Source organism: Xiphias gladius, chromosome 18 (genome assembly GCF_016859285.1).
Source record: "Xiphias gladius isolate SHS-SW01 ecotype Sanya breed wild chromosome 18, ASM1685928v1, whole genome shotgun sequence".
NCBI classification, from domain to species: domain Eukaryota; kingdom Metazoa; phylum Chordata; class Actinopteri; order Istiophoriformes; family Xiphiidae; genus Xiphias; species Xiphias gladius.
Window position 1 is genome coordinate 29,037,655 of NC_053417.1, and position 19,848 is coordinate 29,057,502.

At 41.5% G+C, this 19,848-nt stretch overlaps 1 protein-coding gene and 17 non-coding genes across 21 annotated transcripts in view; 1 reads left to right on the forward strand and 17 right to left on the reverse strand.

Moving 5' to 3' along the window:
- The window catches only part of itpr3 (inositol 1,4,5-trisphosphate receptor, type 3), an 88,440-nt gene that overhangs the window by 29,808 nt on the left and 38,784 nt on the right, over positions 1–19,848 (reverse strand). For all 4 annotated transcript variants that reach the window (XM_040152309.1, XM_040152308.1, XM_040152306.1 and 1 more), the window contains exons 21-26: positions 10,736–10,880; positions 10,482–10,626; positions 9,756–9,970; positions 8,154–8,274; positions 7,388–7,442; positions 7,086–7,251 (exon numbers count right to left, since the gene is read on the reverse strand). In XM_040152309.1, coding sequence (XP_040008243.1) covers positions 7,086–7,251; positions 7,388–7,442; positions 8,154–8,274; positions 9,756–9,970; positions 10,482–10,626; positions 10,736–10,880 — 847 coding nt within the window. The remainder of the gene's footprint in view (positions 1–7,085; positions 7,252–7,387; positions 7,443–8,153; positions 8,275–9,755; positions 9,971–10,481; positions 10,627–10,735; positions 10,881–19,848) is intronic.
- trnak-uuu lies at positions 1,413–1,485 on the reverse strand. The gene has a single exon. It is a non-coding gene; the product is annotated as a tRNA-Lys (tRNA).
- trnak-uuu lies at positions 1,859–1,931 on the reverse strand. Its single transcript has one exon. It is a non-coding gene; the product is annotated as a tRNA-Lys (tRNA).
- Positions 2,543–2,615, reverse strand: trnak-uuu. The gene has a single exon. It is a non-coding gene; the product is annotated as a tRNA-Lys (tRNA).
- trnak-uuu lies at positions 3,228–3,300 on the reverse strand. Its single transcript has one exon. It is a non-coding gene; the product is annotated as a tRNA-Lys (tRNA).
- Positions 3,923–3,995, reverse strand: trnak-uuu. The gene has a single exon. It is a non-coding gene; the product is annotated as a tRNA-Lys (tRNA).
- Positions 4,599–4,671, reverse strand: trnak-uuu. The gene has a single exon. It is a non-coding gene; the product is annotated as a tRNA-Lys (tRNA).
- trnak-uuu lies at positions 11,288–11,360 on the forward strand. The gene has a single exon. It is a non-coding gene; the product is annotated as a tRNA-Lys (tRNA).
- On the reverse strand, positions 12,234–12,306 carry trnak-uuu. Its single transcript has one exon. It is a non-coding gene; the product is annotated as a tRNA-Lys (tRNA).
- trnak-uuu lies at positions 12,908–12,980 on the reverse strand. Its single transcript has one exon. It is a non-coding gene; the product is annotated as a tRNA-Lys (tRNA).
- On the reverse strand, positions 13,581–13,653 carry trnak-uuu. Its single transcript has one exon. It is a non-coding gene; the product is annotated as a tRNA-Lys (tRNA).
- trnak-uuu lies at positions 14,239–14,311 on the reverse strand. Its single transcript has one exon. It is a non-coding gene; the product is annotated as a tRNA-Lys (tRNA).
- On the reverse strand, positions 14,908–14,980 carry trnak-uuu. The gene has a single exon. It is a non-coding gene; the product is annotated as a tRNA-Lys (tRNA).
- Positions 16,192–16,264, reverse strand: trnak-uuu. Its single transcript has one exon. It is a non-coding gene; the product is annotated as a tRNA-Lys (tRNA).
- trnak-uuu lies at positions 16,859–16,931 on the reverse strand. The gene has a single exon. It is a non-coding gene; the product is annotated as a tRNA-Lys (tRNA).
- On the reverse strand, positions 18,149–18,221 carry trnak-uuu. The gene has a single exon. It is a non-coding gene; the product is annotated as a tRNA-Lys (tRNA).
- On the reverse strand, positions 18,816–18,888 carry trnak-uuu. The gene has a single exon. It is a non-coding gene; the product is annotated as a tRNA-Lys (tRNA).
- On the reverse strand, positions 19,484–19,556 carry trnak-uuu. Its single transcript has one exon. It is a non-coding gene; the product is annotated as a tRNA-Lys (tRNA).

Consider the following 19,848-nt stretch of genomic DNA (forward strand, 5'->3'; position numbering starts at 1 on the left):
AATGCCCCAAATTTAGCTAGTACTAGGAAATCAACACCAAATACCTAATTTTGGAAATTAATATTTATGGCTGTCCAAATCTATTTTGCAAATACCATGACAATAATCTGAGTCGGGATTTGCTAAGAACAAAACTCAATATGCAAAATAGGAATGAGATTGAATAAAATCTAAAAAAACAACCAACCCCACATAAACTGGATAAAACTCGTTTGAACTTTAAAGTAGCAAAAGAGTTCACAGAGAAATACTTCTATTTCCATATCAGTTATTCTTCTTCTTGATCAAGAAAGCCCTTCACCTGTGAAGGTATGTATCAACTACGACTACATGGGAGTGGACATTAGGGTTCTGCCACAGAAATCAAAAGATTTTTGTCTTCAATTTTAGGTCTACATAATTTTTAAAACCACTTAATTTGGTTATTGTGATGTCAAACCATAAAGACTGCAAAATGGAAGTTTCACCAGAACAGGGACTTGAACCCTGGACCCTCATATTACAAGTATGATGCTGTAATAGCTGAGCTGTGCAGGCTCCATGAAAAACAACTTCCAGAAAAAAGACTTGACCTGTGTCCAAAGTCTGTATCATGTTACTAATATTATGTATATACCACCTTTTAGTGTTGTGGCATTTCGGCAGTTATAATACAGGAAATCTCTCTACCCTTGTAAGTCATGTCCTGTCAGTGTCAATTTTGATACTTATGAATTTTGTAACACAACTACCAGTCAGAAAATGGGATTTATTTTTGTATTTCTTTCTTTTCTGATCAGACCTTCTGCAATTTTTCTGCAAACTAAGGGGGGAGTCCACTCAGGGTGCAGACTTCACCAGATGTTGCTCCAAAAATTCCCTGAAAACAAGTGAGGTTTGAATCCCATCACAGCCAATCACCCTCAAACACTTGATGTGATGATGGTGAGCACTTTAGACACATTTCCACCACCAGGGAAGATCCTGAGGGAATATCTTTTGGAAAATGCTTTTCATTCTTTCCAGAGAGACTTGGAGAACCTATGTCAAGGAGCAATGAAGTTGTTCTGGAGGCTTGTGGTGGAACAACAATAATAATAAGAGTTGAATCCAACTGTCCGGAATCCCCGTCACTTGCAGACTTGTTGAATACACTACCAGGAACCCCGTGAGTGGAGGGAACTTTCCAAATACACATTACATCAAATGTGAGAGCTGCCTTAAGCAGATTTCTACAAACTTAGGGGGAGTCCACTCAGGCTGCAGACTTCACTGGACTTTGCTCTAAAGATTCATATCCTTGAAAAAAGGTAAGGTTTGAATCCTCTCACAGCCAATCCACAAGAGAGGGGTCTTATAGATTTGCACTAGGACACTTAATTTTTTGGGTCCACTTTCTCTCCCCTTCCAATTCTATACAGATGGTAATGCATCACCTGAACAGGGACTTGAACCCTGGACCCTCAGATTAAAAGTCTGATGCTCTACCGACTGAGCTACTCAGGCCTCAGATGAATTCTCCTCTGGAGGAAATAAGTGGCTGGAGTCCAAATCTGACACGGACACACTATTTTGGCACTATTTTGACACACTATGACAAGGACGCTGAAGCTGCTCTTGAATCCTCTCATAGCCAATCCACACGAGAAGGGTCTAAAGATTTATAGTAGGACACTTAATTTTTTGGCTCCACTTTCTCTATCTTCTTGATGTGATGATGGTGAAGACTTTAGACACATTACGGATGGTATAATGGAACACTGTGAGGATCTGTTCACAAGTCCACAAAAGAGGGGACCTAAGATAGTTAATTTTTTGGTTCTATAGTGTCTCCCCTTGAAATTCTATAATCGGAAGACCTGAAATAATTAAATTGCTTTGCCTGAACAGGGACTTGAACCCTGGACCCTCAGATTAAAAGTCTGATGCTCTACCAATTGAGCTACCCAGGCTTCAGTATGGCCTTCCTCTGGAGGAAATTCTTGGCTGGAGTCCAAATCCCAAATTATACACAAATACACCGTTACCTACACTGAAACGGACACGCTATTTTGGCTCTATTATGACACACTATGACTGAAGCTACTCTGGAGGTTTGTGGTGGAACAACACCACAACACCACACTAAGAGTTGAATCCAACTGTCCAGACTTCACTGCACTTGCAGACTTGTTGACTTGCTGAATACACTGCCAGGAACCCCGTGAGGGGAGGGAACTGTCCAAATACACAATATACCAAGTGTGAGAGCTGCCTTAAGCAGAACTTCTGCAAACTTAGGGGGAAGTCCACTCAGGGTGCAGACTTCACCAGATTTGGCTGCAGAGATTCATATCCATGAAAACAAGAGAGGGTTGGATGCCCTCACAGCCAATCATCCTCAAACACTTGATGGGATGATAGTGAGGACTTTTAGACAGATCACGGTCGGTACAATGGAACTCTGTGAGGATCTGTTCACAAGTCCACAAGAGTTGGGGATTAAGACAATTAATTTTTGGGGTCTATAGTCTGTCCCCTTTAAATTCTGTGATGTGAACACCTGAATAAAGTGAAAGTACTTTGCCTGAACAGGGACTTGAACCCTGGACCCTCAGATTAAAAGTCTGATGCTCTACCGACTGAGCTACCCAGGCTTCAGTATGGCCTTCCTCTGGAGGAAATACTCGCGTGGAGTCCAAATCCCAAATTATGCACAAATACACTGTTACCTACACTGAAACGGACACACTATTTTGGCACTATTATAACACACTATGACAAGGAGCACTTAAGCTGCTTTGAAGGTTTGTGGTGGAACAACACCACACTAAGAGTTGAATCCAACTGTCCAGACTTCACTGCACTTGCAGACTTGTTGACTTGCTGAATACACTGCCAGGAACCCCGTGAGGGGAGGGAACTGTCCAAATACACAATATACCAAGTGTGAGAGCTGCCTTAAGCAGAACTTCTGCAAACTTAGGGGGAAGTCCACTCAGGGTGCAGACTTCACCAGATTTGGCTGCAGAGATTCATACCCATGAAAACAAGAGAGGGTTGGATGCCCTCACAGCCAATCATCCTCAAACACTTGATGGGATGATAGTGAGGACTTTTAGACAGATCACGGTCGGTACAATGGAACTCTGTGAGGATCTGTTCACAAGTCCACAAGAGTGGGGCCTTAAGACAGTTAATTTTTGGGGTCTATAGTGTGTCCCCTTTAAATTCTGTGATGTGAACACCTGAATAAAGTGAAAGTACTTTGCCTGAACAGGGACTTGAACCCTGGACCCTCAGATTAAAAGTCTGATGCTCTACCGACTGAGCTACCCAGGCTTCGGTTTGGCTATCCTCTGGAGGAAATTCTTCGCTGGAGTCCAAATCCCAAATTATACACAAATACACTGTTACCTACACTGAAACGGACACACTATTTTGGCTCTATTATGACACACTATGACAAGGAGCACTTAAGCTACTCTGGAGGTTTGTGGTGGAACAACACCACACTAAGAGTTGAATCCAACTGTCCAGACTTCACTGCACTTGCAGACTTGTTGACTTGCTGAATACACTGCCAGGAACCCCATGAGGGGAGGGAACTGTCCAAATACACAATATACCAAGTGTGAGAGCTGCCTTAAGCAGAACTTCTGCAAACTTAGGGGGAAGTCCACTCAGGGTGCAGACTTCACCAGATTTGGCTGCAGAGATTCATACCCATGAAAACAAGAAAGGGTTGGATGCCCTCACAGCCAATCATCCTCAAACACTTGATGGGATGATAGTGAGGACCTTTAGACAGATCACGGACAGTACAATGGAACTCTGTGAGGATCTGTTTACAAGTCCACAAGAGTGGGGGATTAAGACAGTTAATGTCTTAATCCAGACTCAGTTAAGAGTCTGTCCCCTTTAAATTCTGTAAAGTGAACACCTGAATAAAGTGGAAGTACTTTGCCTGAACAGGGACTTGAACCCTGGACCCTCAGATTAAAAGTCTGATGCTCTACCGACTGAGCTACCCAGGCTTCGGTTTGGCCTTCCTCTGGAGGAAATTCTTGGCTGGAGTCCAAATCCCAAATTATACACAAATACACAGTTACCTACACTGAAATGGACACGCTATTTTGGCTCTATTATGACACACTATGACTGAAGCTACTCTGGAGGTTTGTGGTGGAACAACACCACACTAAGAGTTGAATCCAACTGTCCAGACTTCACTGCACTTGCAGACTTGTTGACTTGCTGAATACACTGCCAGGAACCCCGTGAGGGGAGGGAACTGTCCAAATACACAATATACCAAGTGTGAGAGCTGCCTTAAGCAGAACTTCTGCAAACTTAGGGGGAAGTCCACTCAGGGTGCAGACTTCACCAGATTTGGCTGCAGAGATTCATACCCATGAAAACAAGAGAGGTTTGAATCCCCTCAAAGTCAATCATCCTCAAACACTTGATGGGATGATAGTGAGGACTTCTAGACAGATCACGGTCGGTCCAATGGAACTCTGTGAGGATCTGTTCACAAGTCCACAAGAGTTGGGGCTTAAGACAATTAATTTTTGGGGTCTATAGTCTGTCCCCTTTAAATTCTGTGATGTGAACACCTGAATAAAGTGAAAATACTTTGCCTGAACAGGGACTTGAACACTGGACCCTCAGATTAAAAGTCTGATGCTCTACCGACTGAGCTACCCAGGCTTCAGTGTGGCTTTCCTTGGCTGGAGTCCAAATCCCAAGGGGGAAGTCCACTCAGGGTGCAGACTTCACCAGATTTGGCTGCAGAGATTCATACCCATGAAAACAAGAGAGGTTTGAATGAAGAACCTATGTCAAGGAGTAATGAAGGTGTTCTGGAGGCTTGTGATGGAATGACACCTTACTAGAACTTGAATCTAAATGCCCAGACCTTCCAGCACTTTCAGACTCATGCACCTATTGAAACACGATGTGGGGCTGTCTAAATCCACAAATGGTCAATTGTGAAAGAAGCCAAAAGTAGATGTTCTACAATGTTCCTGGGACTACTCTTGGGATGCAGACTTCACCAGACGTTGCTTAAAAGGTTCACATCTTAAGAAGCTGAGGTTTGAAGTCTTATCTCAAGTAGTGCTTTAAGTCCCGTCGCAATCACCCTCACACACTTGATGTGATGACAGCGACCACTTCTGGCACCTCATGCTACATTAGGTGGAAGTTGAGAACTCAGTCGACAAGTCTGCAGGCATTTGGATTCAGACAGAGATACCTGAGGGTGGGTTTTAGCTTCATTTCTATATACTGATGCTGTTTCCAGATGAATTCTTGTTTAAACTGCTCTTCAGAATTTATAAGGTAAACATCTGAATAGAGGAAGGTGCCACAGGCCTGAGCAGGTACTTGAACTCTGAACAGGGACTTGAACGCAGACCCTCAGTTTAAAAGTCTGATGCTCTACCTACTGAGCTACCCAGGCTCCACGAGCCCAGGAAACCCCAGAAAAATGAATTTGGTTTGGTTTAGTACTTGTTTGGTTTTTAAGTACTTCTGTGATATTCGTACCAAGATATGGGAGCTTTTAGAAAAACTCTATCCCAGTCTTAGGTAGAACTCTGATAGTGATGTGAACGATATTTAAAAGTCAAAAAATCACAATTATTTTAATTCTGACATGACATGAATGCAGTGTGAGCTCTTCAGACATGTCAGAGTACTTATGACCAAAGACCCAAAGTCAGGGGGGTTGACATCTGGATTCAGCTTCACAAATCAAGGAATTATTGTCTGGATTTTTAAGTGTACATTGCTTTCAAAAGCTACTCATGTCATGAGCTATTTATGTCATAAAGAGTGTTAACCAGTGCAGATTACAAAATAAACATTACACTTTAACAGGGACTTGAATCCTGGACCCTCAGATTAAAAGACAGATGCGCTACTGACTGAGCTACACAGGCTGCATGAGCAACTTTCCAAAAAAAAAAACAAAAAAAAAACCAAAACCCAAACACGCAACAAAACACAATCAAACAGTACAGACACTTCCCATAATGCAAGCATAAAGCTGTGAACTTTATGTCCCCAACTGAGGGGTGTGTTATAAATTACTACCTTGTTCAATACATAGTGAATGATTATATTATAAAGTGAACTGGTTTCTGCCACTGATTAGGTTATTTATTCAGTGAACATAGGGACAAAATGACCTGAGCTATGGTTCCATGACAGTGCAACATAATGACGTCAACAGTAACACACTGAATCTCTCCAAGGTTAATTTATTTGCAGTTTAACCTTTTCAAACTTTGTTTAACTGCGTTTACAGAGGTGAACTGGCATCCATAAGAAAAAAAAAAAATCTTTCTCACCTTTTTGCCCTTATAAACAGAAAATTCAAAAGGTTCTCACATGATGGCAAGAAATATATCCGATTATAACGACAACACCATCAGTAAGAAGTTAGAAGAATAAAAGCATTCCATTTGTTAGTGACGTGTGACCCTTTGCCTGACAAAATGCGCAGTTCTTCCTTTCAAGAAACTCCTTTGAAAGAGTCACAGGACAGAAAATACGGGAGCAGCAGGTAGAATTATTAATGGATAAATTTGATCATGGTGGGCCGGTATTCAGAATTACTTTCACAGCCTCTTAAATGGCATATATGATAAGAAGTTTATAATGTGACACATTTGTGAGAAGGTTTTGTGGAAAATAAAGTAGTTTTCCTTTCAGTGTGTGTAGTGTAAAAATGCTCACAGCTATTGCTTTTCCTTTTTCCTCCTGGGTATTTTTATCCCTCTAGGGTTGCAACCAAATTAATCTCTTTACTGATTAATCTGTGTAATTACTTTGCCTATTTGTCAGAATGTCAGAAAATAGTGAATTTAAAATGACTAAAATGATTATTTGATTATAAAACTAGTTGCAGGTTATTTTTCTGTGGATCAAGTAATTGATTAAACGACTAATCGTTTCAGCTTTATATACTTCCTTTTTTAATCTTTCCTCACTTATTATGAAGGACTTCAGTTTGAAAAGTGGGATGTTTAGGGAAAATATTAGATTTTTGCTCATTACTTAACAGGGAGCACCCTATAATTCTGCTGGTTGTGTGTTGTGTGCTTGTGTGTGTGTACCTGTTTGAAGGTGTGCAGCACTTCCTGTCTCTGGCTGAAGTGTCTGAAGAGCAGTTGCAGGGCTCCAGACACCAGAGGAGGGTAGTCGTGCATGGTGAGGTGGGTCAGCACTCGCAGGAACATACGACCGCCTTCATCATCCACCTCCAGGATACTGTTCCCCTTACTGTACACACACACACACACAATATCCAATATGTTTCATAAAATGTCCATAAAAGCTAAATATGTTAAACAGTGATGCCGTTTTTCATGAACCAAATATGTGCATGTACGTATCAAGTACATGCGGAATTACATACCCGACTCCAAACATGGCCTCTGCCTGCTCTCCAATGTGCTGCAGGTTGATGGTGGCTGAGGAGGGACAAAGACACGGAGGTTAATAAGCAGTAGCAGGACTGAAGCTGTAGAGCATAATTTCCATGTATACACACAGGTGGTTTGGATAAGGAACCCTCAATAAAAAATATGGCTCAGTTTTAGGGGTAGCTATAAACAGCCAACCAAAAAAAGTCAAAAGGGCGAACAAAAACGACCTAAAGGTAACAACACACAATTTTATCATACACTGAAGGATGTGTGTTGAGCTAGATCACACACATGCCTTTTTAAAAGCTTGATAATAATTATATTCTGGAGAAAAGGTAAATAAAATGTCACAAAAGACCAATATTGATATTCTCAAGATCTATACAATGCTCTATCGCTGTAACTTTACACATGAAATTGTAAAATTTTAATGTCAAACAATGTTAGTAACTGGAAACAAAGAGTGGAAGTTCCTACACAGGAAAAATGCCTGAATACAGCTAAAGAAATCTTCTGAATGGAAAAAACTGACAAACTTTTGAGACTGCATAAAACATAAGTGAAGAAAAATAAGATACATGGAAATTATTCAAGCTACAATAAACCAGAAAATTGTAATTTATTAACCAGATAGCAGCAATTATCATATATGTAAATTCAATTCTATGTTATAGTAACAGTAAAATATAAAAAATAATAATAAGGAATCTGAGTGTGTTTCCAATGGCTCTGTGTATGTGTGTGTTGTATATGTACCTGCATGCTCCATATTAGTGGTGGCATCAGCATCAGCCATGGGATAAACATCCACAAACTCCTTCTTAAAGACAGACAGCAGGAAGGAGAGGCGGTAGTCCAGACGAACGTTCAGGATGAACTGACGAAGAGCAGAGTTCGGTTCAGTTACAGTTTCACAAACAAACAAAAACAACCCAAAAAAACAAAAAAATCACATTAAAGTAGTTATATTTAAACTGGAAGAATGTTCAGTGTCAGAGTGTTGATGAATAAGGAGTGTTCATGTTTGTCAGAGGTCAAAGAGGGGACTACGTTGTCCCAACACACTGTGAATAGTTTCTCAGTTTAGACGTACAGTATTTTATTTAAAAGGAAGAAATAACAGCTATCAGCATAAAAAGACTTAAAAAAAAACCCACTATTACCTGCTTCAACCAGGTAGCTAACATGTAACAAAGTGAATCATAGCAGACTCACGGATTTAGTAGCTTTTACATTATCAACAATAGACACATTGTTGATGAGAAAAAAAAAACAGGTGTTAGCACTGTAACTAATTACAAAGTATAACACTCATCATGCAGAAGCCGTATACTGGTACTACACTGTTTAAGTTCATTCTCATAACCTCTTGCTTACGGACTAAAGGTAGTTTGGCTTCGAGCCATAGCTGACATCAGTTCATTAGCTATTATCAATAGCAGTAGTTAGCTAGGATGTATTACCTAGCGTTTGTTCAGTTTGCTTACTAGCTACTGTTAAGCGTTAACGCTAGCTAACATTAAACATTAGCTTTAGCTAACGTTGGCAAACTTTAGTCCATTAGCACCCAAAGATAAGGAAATGAAATTAAAAAGCTTTGCACTTACGGATTTAATTTAAAATTTCTGAGCTTTTAGATTGAGTTTTTAACAAAGTTGGTAGAATTTAGCTAATTGTTGTTATGGTTCTCATCTGCTCTTTCATTGAAATATTTGCTTCACATATGAAGATGCCACATTCACATTCAAAATGCTATTTCACATATTTATATCATCAGTACTTCAAGCTATTTTTTGCAATTTTTAGATGTATTAAATGTTGGTGTATTGCAGTTTAGCTCTGTAATATTGTCACTATCCTTAAATATTGTCTGAATATTGTACAAATTGATTTTGTCTGGATTCAAAAAAGATCACTGCAAGTATATCTATTTTTAAATGACCTGTAATGTCGGTGTAGTTTGATTTAGTCAAGTTAACTGGCTCATTATTATTCCCACTATTTCATCTAGTTTAGTTTCATATACAGTAATTAATATACACTCAGTGGCCACTTTATTAGGTACACCTGTACAATCTAATGCAGTCCAACACGACAGCTCTGCCATAAATTCTGTTTATAAAGTTTATAATCAGTTTTGGTTGACACTGCCAGAAACGCGTGGGCTCAGTTATGTGTTTATTACTGAGCTCACAGTTAAAGTTTGGGTTGTACTGGTGTACATTATACTGATAAGTATTTCTAATTTTTGCCCTCCCTATTTGAAATGTAATAATTATAATAATAATATTAATAATAACTATATGAAATATGCCACTGAGGGTATATTTCATATAATTAATTTTCTAATTTAGTTACCTGTAATATCTCCAGTATCTTCAGCTTAGTGTCCATCACTGTCAGGTCCATTTTGTCGATACTGTCTTTACTCCCTCTCTGTCCGTCAAGCACCAGCCCCACCCCCAACCCTGCCCCTCTGGCACCTGAACCTGCAAATATGGACTGCTTCCTGTTGAGGACCATGGTGGACATCATCTGACCCATCCCATGTATAGAGCGCTTCACGTTCTTCCCTTCAGAGAAACAGATGGACAGACAAAGTAGAAAATAGCATTATCCTGTATTATGACGGAAATAAAAGTCTAGATAGTATATAGAAACTATATATAGCCAATGTATACGTTTGTTTTACTAAGTATACTGAGTATCTTTGGCACAAAAATAAGTTTGGGATGGTAAAAGATCTTATCATTTAAGTCTATGGAGCTTCTTTGCCATCATCTCAGTTTGCTGTTTTATTCTCTACTATGTTTCACAACTTGTTCAGGTGGGCTCTTTCAGTTGGCCTGACTGGTGGGGAGTCTCTTACTAGCTGCTTACATTACCATCCTGATAACCCTTCACAGGCAGTTTCAGATCCCTTTACACCTATTCAGATAATTAATTTGACTCTGCAGCTCCCAAAAGCTGCTGTAAACTTAAAAAGTCCCTTTAAATAGGTTTTCCCGGTCTATTGGTCAATCATCGTGGAAGAAATCACTGTGTTTGTTAAGATAGATTAATAGTAACCAGATCAGAGTATACCTGATCCGTCATCATGGAATAATAGCCCAGCGTGTCCAGGATTGGGTCTACAGTCGATAATGCCCAGAAGGGTTCTGGTGAGTCTGAGCAGCTCAAAGAAACTGTAGAAACCAAAGTAGATCAAATGTCTGGCCAAACTCACCACCTGGAGAAAGCAAAAAAAGAAGAAGTGATAACAGGGAAAAAAATAAAGACTGAAGGATGGAGGAAGTTGTAAAATGAGAGAGAAAGAAGAAGAGAAAGAGGGGAAGGACCTCATATGTGAGTTTGTTTTTCTCCTCATTGTGGAACGGCAGTTCGTCGTTCAGGACATTGTTGAGATACTCCTCCATGAACACCATGGTGTTGGAGAAACGGTTCTTCTTGTTGTCTCTGCTGTCATCCATGTTAGAGTCATAACTGAGGATGAAACAAAACACAACAAATTTACAAAAAAAAAGGGAAAGCTAATGAACAGCGATCTTTCACCTGCTAAACACTGATGGTGTTGGTCAAGAACTTCTGGTTGAAGCACAATTTCATTTAATGCCAAAAATTCTCTACAAAAAAATTAATGATCTTTCTGCATATAGAATGTTCAGCTAACACACTTCAGGCAGAAAAAAAACCCCGTAATAAGGATTAGAGTGATATGATGAATGTTTGTGTCCCTTTGGATTTAGCCAGAGACACCTAATGGTGAGTTTTACTGTAATTTTTATACACTGAAACAGAGGCTTCATGCTGTTTCCAGATGAATTCTTGTTTAAACTACCCTTCACGAATTAACAATGTGAAAAATTGAATGGAGGAAATCCACACATGAAGCCTGGGAAGCTCAGTTGGTAGAGCATCAGACTTTTAATCTGAGGGTCCAGGGTTCAAGTCCCTGTTCAGGCGTTTGCACCACCATCTCTTCAGGTGCTCTTACTATAGAGTTTGAAGAGGTGTAAAGTGGACCCAGGCTCTGTAAGGATCTTCTTCAGAGGTCCACATGACACTACCTTTCTGGGATCTACTGTCACTACCCCTTCAAATTCTATGATGTGAACACCTGAATATATGAAATTGCTGAATAGATGGAGGTGCATTGACTGAACATTTATCAGATCAGATTATTCTATCTGGCAATAGATTCCTTAGACCAATGTTTGACAGTATGACAACATTCAGTGAAGCACTGATATAAAATAGTGCGAAGTGCCTTTTATCCAGATCTCTCCAAAGCATCATGAAAACAAAAAATAATGGAATATCTTCGGAAAGAATGCGGACACACTATTTTGACACTATTGTGACACACTATGACAATCAGCAATGAAGCTGCTCTGGAGGTTTATGGTGGAACAACACCACAATAAGAGTTGAATCCAACTGTCCAGAATTCCCTGCACTTGCAGACTTGCTGAACACACTGCCAGGAACCCCGTGAGGGAACTTTCCAAATACACAATATATCAAGTGTGAGAGCTGCCTTAAGCAGAACTTTAGCTAACTTACAGGAAGTCCACTCAGGGTGCAGACTTCGCTCTCAAGATTTATATCCCTGAAAACAAGTGAGGTTTGAATCCCCTCACAGCCAATCAACCTCAAACACTTGATGGGATGATGGTGAGGACCTTGAGACACATCACGGTCGATACAATGGAACTCTGCGAGGATCTGTTCACAAGTCCACAAGAGTGAGGCCTTAAGACAGTTAATTTTTGGGGTCTATAGTTTCTCCCCTTTAAAGTCTGTAATGTGAACACTTGAATAAAGTTTAAGTAGTTTTGCCTGAACAGGGACTTGAACCCTGGACCCTCAGATTAAAAGTCTGATGCTCTACCGACTGAGCTACCCAGGCTTCAATGTGGTTTTCCTCTGGAGGAAATACTCGCCTGGACTCCAAATCCCAAATTATACATGAATACACCGTTACCTACACTGAAACGGACACACTATTTTGACACTATTGTGACACACTATGACAATCAGCAATGAAGCTGCTCTGGAGGTTTGTGGTGGAACAACACCACACTAAGAGTTGAATCCAACTGTCCAGACTTCACTGCACTTGCAGACTTGTTGACTTGCTGATTACACTGCCAGGAACCCCGTGAGGGGAGGGAACTGTCCAAATACACAATATATCAAGTGTGAGAGCTGCCTTAAGCAGAACTTTAGCTAACTTACAGGAAGTCCACTCAGGGTGCAGTCTTTGCTCTCAAGATTTATATCCCTGAAAACAAGTGAGGTTTGAATCCCCTCACAGCCAATCAACCTCTAACACTTGATGGGATGATGGTGAGGACCTTTAGACACATCACGGTCGATACAATGGAACTCTGCGAGGATCTGTTCACAAGTCCACAAGAGTGAGGCCTTAAGACAGTTAATTTTTGGGGTCTATAGTTTCTCCCCTTTAAATTCTGTAATGTGAACACCTGAATAAAGTGAAACTAGTTTGCCTGAACAGGGACTTGAACCCTGGACCCTCAGATTAAAAGTCTGATGCTCTACCGACTGAGCTACCCAGGCTTCAGTGTGGCTTCTTCTGGAGGAAATAATGACGTGGAGTCCAAATCCCAAATTATGCACAAATACACTGTTACCTACACTGAAAGGACACACTATTTTGGCACTATTATAACACACTATGATAAGGAGCACTTAAGCTGCTCTGGAGGTTTGTGGTGGAACAACACCACACTAAGAGTTGAATCCAACTGTCCAGACTTCACTGCACTTGCAGACTTGTTGACTTGCTGAATACACTGCCAGGAACCCCATGAGGGGAGGGAACTTTCCAAAATACACAATATATCAAGTGTGAGAGCTGAGTTAAGCAGAACTTTAGCTAACTTACAGGAAGTCCACTCAGGGTGCAGACTTTGCTCTCAAGATTTATATCCCTGAAAACAAGTGAGGTTTGAATCCCCTCACAGCCAATCAACCTCTAACACTTGATGGGATGATGGTGAGGACCTTTAGACACATCACGGTCGATACAATGGAACTCTGCGAGGATCTGTTCACAAGTCCACAAGAGTGGGGCCTTAAGACAGTTAATTTTTGGGGTCTATAGTTTCTCCCCTTTAAAGTCTGTAATGTGAACACCTGAATAAAGTGAAAGTAGTTCGCCTGAACAGAGACTTGAACCCTGGACCCTCAGATTAAAAGTCTGATGCTCTACCGACTGAGCTACCCAGGCTTCAATTTGGTTTTCCTCTGGAGGAAATATTGGCGTGGAGTCCAAATCCCAAATTATACATGAATACACCGTTGCCTAAACTGAAACGGACACACTATTTTGGCACTATTATAACACTATGACAATCAGCAATGAAGCTGCTTTGAGGTGGAACAACACCACTAAGAGTTGAAGCCAACTGTCCAGACTTCACTGCACTTGCAGACTTGTTGACTTGCTGAATACACTGCCAGGAACCCCGTGAGGGAACTTTCCAAAATACACAATATATCAAGTGTGAGAGCTGCCTTAAGCAGAACTTTAGCTAACTTACAGGAAGTCCAATCAGGGTGCAGACTTTGCTCTCAAGATTTATATCCCTGAAAACAAATGAGGTTTGAATCCCCTCACAGCCAATCAACCTCTAACACTTGATGGGATGATGGTGAGGACCTTTAGACACATCACGGTCGATACAATGGAACTCTGCGAGGATCTGTTCACAAGTCCACAAGAGTGGGGCATTAAGACAGTTAATTTTTGGGGTCTATAGTTTCTCCCCTTTAAATTGTGTAATGTGAACACCTGAATAAAGTGAAACTAGTTCGCCTGAACAGGGACTTGAACCCTGGACCCTCAGATTAAAAGTCTGATGCTCTACCAACTGAGCTACCCAGGCTTCAGTGTGGCTTCTTCTGGAGGAAATAATGTCGTGGAGTCCAAATCCCAAATTATACATAAATACACTGTTACCTACACTGAAACGGACACACTATTTTGGCACTATTATAACACACTATGACAAGGAGCACTTAAGCTGCTCTGAAGGTTTGTGGTGGAACAACACCACACTAAGAGTTGAATCCAACTGTCCAGACTTCACTGCACTTGCAGACTTGTTGACTTGCTGAATACACTGCCAGGAACCCCGTGAGGGAACTTTCCAAAATACACAATATATCAAGTGTGAGAGGTGCCTTAAGCAGAACTTTAGCTAATTTACAGGAAGTCCACTCAGGGTGCAGTCTTTGCTCTCAAGATTTATATCCCTGAAAACAAGTGAGGTTTGAATCCCCTCACAGCCAATCAACCTCTAACACTTGATGGGATGATGGTGAGGACCTTTAGACACATCACGGTTGATACAATGGAACTCTGCGAGGATCTGTTCACAAGTCCACAAGAGTGGGGCCTTAAGACAGTTAATTTTTGGGGTCTATAGTTTCTCCCCTTTAAAGTCTGTAATGTGAACACCTGGATAAAGTGAAAGTAGTTTGCCTGAACAGAGACTTAAACCCTGGACCCTCAGATTAAAAGTCTGATGCTCTACCGACTGAGCTACCCAGGCTTCAGTGTGGCTTCTTCTGGAGGAAATACTCGCCTGGACTCCAAATCCCAAATTATACATGAATACACCGTTACCTACACTGAAACGGACACACTATTTTGACTATTATAACACACTATGACAAGGAGCACTTAAGCTGCTCTGAAGGTTTGTGGTGGAACAACACCACACTAAGAGTTGAATCCAACTGTCCAGACTTCACTGCACTTGCAGACTTGTTGACTTGCTGAATACACTGCCAGGAACCCCGTGTGAGGAACTTTCCAAATACACAATATATCAAGTGTGAGAGCTGCCTTAAGCAGAACTTTAGCTAATTTACAGGAAGTCCACTCAGGGTGCAGTCTTTGCTCTCAAGATTTATATCCCTGAAAACAAGTGAGGTTTGAATCCCCTCACAGCCAATCAACCTCTAACACTTGATGGGATGATGGTGAGGACCTTTAGACACATCACGGTTGATACAATGGAACTCTGCGAGGATCTGTTCACAAGTCCACAAGAGTGGGGCCTTAAGACAGTTAATTTTTGGGGTCTATAGTTTCTCCCCTTTAAAGTCTGTAATGTGAACACCTGGATAAAGTGAAAGTAGTTTGCCTGAACAGAGACTTAAACCCTGGACCCTCAGATTAAAAGTCTGATGCTCTACCGACTGTGTTACCCAGGCTTCAATTTGGTTTTCCTCTGGAGGAAATACTCGCCTGGAGTCCAAATCCCAAATTATACATGAGTTCATCGTTACCTACACTGTAACGGACACACTGTTTTGACACTATTGTGACACACTATGACAATCAGCAATGAAACTGCTGGAGTTCCCTGCACTTGCAGACTTGCTGAACACACTGCCAGGAACCCCGTGAGGGAACTTTCCAAATACACAATATATCAAGTGTGAGAGCTGCCTTAAGCAGAACTTTAGCTAACTTACAGGAAGTCCACTCAGGGTGCAGACTTTGCTCTCAAGATTTATATCCCTGAAAACAAATGAGGTTTGAATCCCCTCACAGCCAATCAACCTCAAACACTTGATGGGATGATGGGATGATGGTGAGGACCTTGAGACACATCACGGTCGATACAACGGAACTCTGCGAGGATCTGTTCACAAGTCCACAAGAGTGGGGCCTTAAGACAGTTAATTTTTGGGGTCTATAGTTTCTCCCCTTTAAATTCTGTAATGTGAACACCTGAATAAAGTGAAACTAGTTCGCCTGAACAGGGACTTGAACCCTGGACCCTCAGATTAAAAGTCTGATGCTCTACCGACTGAGCTACCCAGGCTTCAGTGTGGCTTCTTCTGGAGGAAATAATGTCGTGGAGTCCAAATCCCAAATTATACATAAATACACTGTTACCTACACTGAAACGGACACACTATTTTGGCACTATTATAACACACTATGACAAGGAGCACTTAAGCTGCTCTGAAGGTTTGTGGTGGAACAACACCACACTAAGAGTTGAATCCAACTGTCCAGACTTCACTGCACTTGCAGACTTGTTGACTTGCTGAATACACTGCCAGGAACCCCGAGGGAACTTTCCAAAATACACAATATATCAAGTGTGAGAGGTGCCTTAAGCAGAACTTTAGCTAATTTACAGGAAGTCCACTCAGGGTGCAGTCTTTGCTCTCAAGATTTATATCCCTGAAAACAAGTGAGGTTTGAATCCCCTCACAGCCAATCAACCTCTAACACTTGATGGGATGATGGTGAGGACCTTTAGACACATCACGGTTGATACAATGGAACTCTGCGAGGATCTGTTCACAAGTCCACAAGAGTGGGGCCTTAAGACAGTTAATTTTTGGGGTCTATAGTTTCTCCCCTTTAAAGTCTGTAATGTGAACACCTGGATAAAGTGAAAGTAGTTTGCCTGAACAGAGACTTAAACCCTGGACCCTCAGATTAAAAGTCTGATGCTCTACCGACTGAGCTACCCAGGCTTCAGTGTGGCTTCTTCTGGAGGAAATAATGTCGTGGAGTCCAAAACCCAAATTATGCACAAATACACTGTTACCTACACTGAAACGGACACACTATTTTGGCACTATTATAACACACTATGACAAGGAGCACTTAAGCTGCTCTGAAGGTTTGTGGTGGAACAACACCACACTAAGAGTTGAATCCAACTGTCCAGACTTCACTGCACTTGCAGACTTGTTGACTTGCTGAATACACTGCCAGGAACCCCGTGAGGGGAGGGAACTGTCCAAATACACAATATATCAAGTGTGAGAGCTGCCTTAAGCAGAACTTTAGCTAATTTACAGGAAGTCCACTCAGGGTGCAGTCTTTGCTCTCAAGATTTATATCCCTGAAAACAAGTGAGGTTTGAATCCCCTCACAGCCAATCAACCTCTAACACTTGATGGGATGATGGTGAGGACCTTTAGACACATCACGGTTGATACAATGGAACTCTGCGAGGATCTGTTCACAAGTCCACAAGAGTGGGGCCTTAAGACAGTTAATTTTTGGGGTCTATAGTTTCTCCCCTTTAAAGTCTGTAATGTGAACACCTGGATAAAGTGAAAGTAGTTTGCCTGAACAGAGACTTAAACCCTGGACCCTCAGATTAAAAGTCTGATGCTCTACCGACTGTGTTACCCAGGCTTCAATTTGGTTTTCCTCTGGAGGAAATACTCGCCTGGAGTCCAAATCCCAAATTATACATGAGTTCATCGTTACCTACACTGTAACGGACACACTGTTTTGACACTATTGTGACACACTATGACAATCAGCAATGAAACTGCTGGAGTTCCCTGCACTTGCAGACTTGCTGAACACACTGCCAGGAACCCCGTGAGGGAACTTTCCAAATACACAATATATCAAGTGTGAGAGCTGCCTTAAGCAGAACTTTAGCTAACTTACAGGAAGTCCACTCAGGGTGCAGACTTTGCTCTCAAGATTTATATCCCTGAAAACAAATGAGGTTTGAATCCCCTCACAGCCAATCAACCTCAAACACTTGATGGGATGATGGGATGATGGTGAGGACCTTGAGACACATCACGGTCGATACAACGGAACTCTGCGAGGATCTGTTCACAAGTCCACAAGAGTGGGGCCTTAAGACAGTTAATTTTTGGGGTCTATAGTTTCTCCCCTTTAAATTGTGTAATGTGAACACCTGAATAAAGTGAAACTAGTTCGCCTGAACAGGGACTTGAACCCTGGACCCTCAGATTAAAAGTCTGATGCTCTACCGACTGAGCTACCCAGGCTTCAGTGTGGCTTCTTCTGGAGGAAATAATGTCGTGGAGTCCAAATCCCAAATTATACATAAATACACTGTTACCTACACTGAAACGGACACACTATTTTGGCACTATTATAACACACTATGACAAGGAGCACTTAAGCTGCTCTGAAGGTTTGTGGTGGAACAACACCACACTAAGAGTTGAATCCAACTGTCCAGACTTCACTGCACTTGCAGACTTGTTGACTTGCTGAATACACTGCCAGGAACCCCGTGAGGGAACTTTCCAAATACACAATATATCAAGTGTGAGAGCTGCCTTAAGCAGAACTTTAGCTAATTTACAGGAAGTCCACTCAGGGTGCAGTCTTTGCTCTCAAGATTTATATCCCTGAAAACAAGTGAGGTTTGAATCCCCTCACAGCCAATCAACCTCTAACACTTGATGGGATGATGGTGAGGACCTTTAGACACATCACGGTTGATACAATGGAACTCTGCGAGGATCTGTTCACAAGTCCACAAGAGTGGGGCCTTAAGACAGTTAATTTTGGGGTCTATAGTTTCTCCCCTTTAAAGTCTGTAATGTGAACACCTGGATAAAGTGAAAGTAGTTTGCCTGAACAGAGACTTAAACCCTGGACCCTCAGATTAAAAGTCTGATGCTCTACCGACTGAGCTACCCAGGCTTCAGTGTGGCTTCTTCTGGAGGAAATAATGTCGTGGAGTCCAAAACCCAAATTATGCACAAATACACTGTTACCTACACTGAAACGGACACACTATTTTGGCACTATTATAACACACTATGACAAGGAGCACTTAAGCTGCTCTGAAGGTTTGTGGTGGAACAACACCACACTAAGAGTTGAATCCAACTGTCCAGACTTCACTGCACTTGCAGACTTGTTGACTTGCTGAATACACTGCCAGGAACCCCGTGAGGGAACTTTCCAAATACACAATATATCAAGTGTGAGAGGTGCCTTAAGCAGAACTTTAGCTAATTTACAGGAAGTCCACTCAGGGTGCAGTCTTTGCTCTCAAGATTTATATCCCTGAAAACAAGTGAGGTTTGAATCCCCTCACAGCCAATCAACCTCTAACACTTGATGGGATGATGGTGAGGACCTTTAGACACATCACGGTTGATACAATGGAACTCTGCGAGGATCTGTTCACAAGTCCACAAGAGTGGGGCCTTAAGACAGTTAATTTTTGGGGTCTATAGTTTCTCCCCTTTAAAGTCTGTAATGTGAACACCTGGATAAAGTGAAAGTAGTTTGCCTGAACAGAGACTTAAACCCTGGACCCTCAGATTAAAAGTCTGATGCTCTACCGACTGAGCTACCCAGGCTTCAGTGTGGCTTCTTCTGGAGGAAATAATGTCGTGGAGTCCAAAACCCAAATTATGCACAAATACACTGTTACCTACACTGAAACGGACACACTATTTTGGCACTATTATAACACACTATGACAAGGAGCACTTAAGCTGCTCTGAAGGTTTGTGGTGGAACAACACCACACTAAGAGTTGAATCCAACTGTCCAGACTTCACTGCACTTGCAGACTTGTTGACTTGCTGAATACACTGCCAGGAACCCCGTGAGGGAACTTTCCAAATACACAATATATCAAGTGTGAGA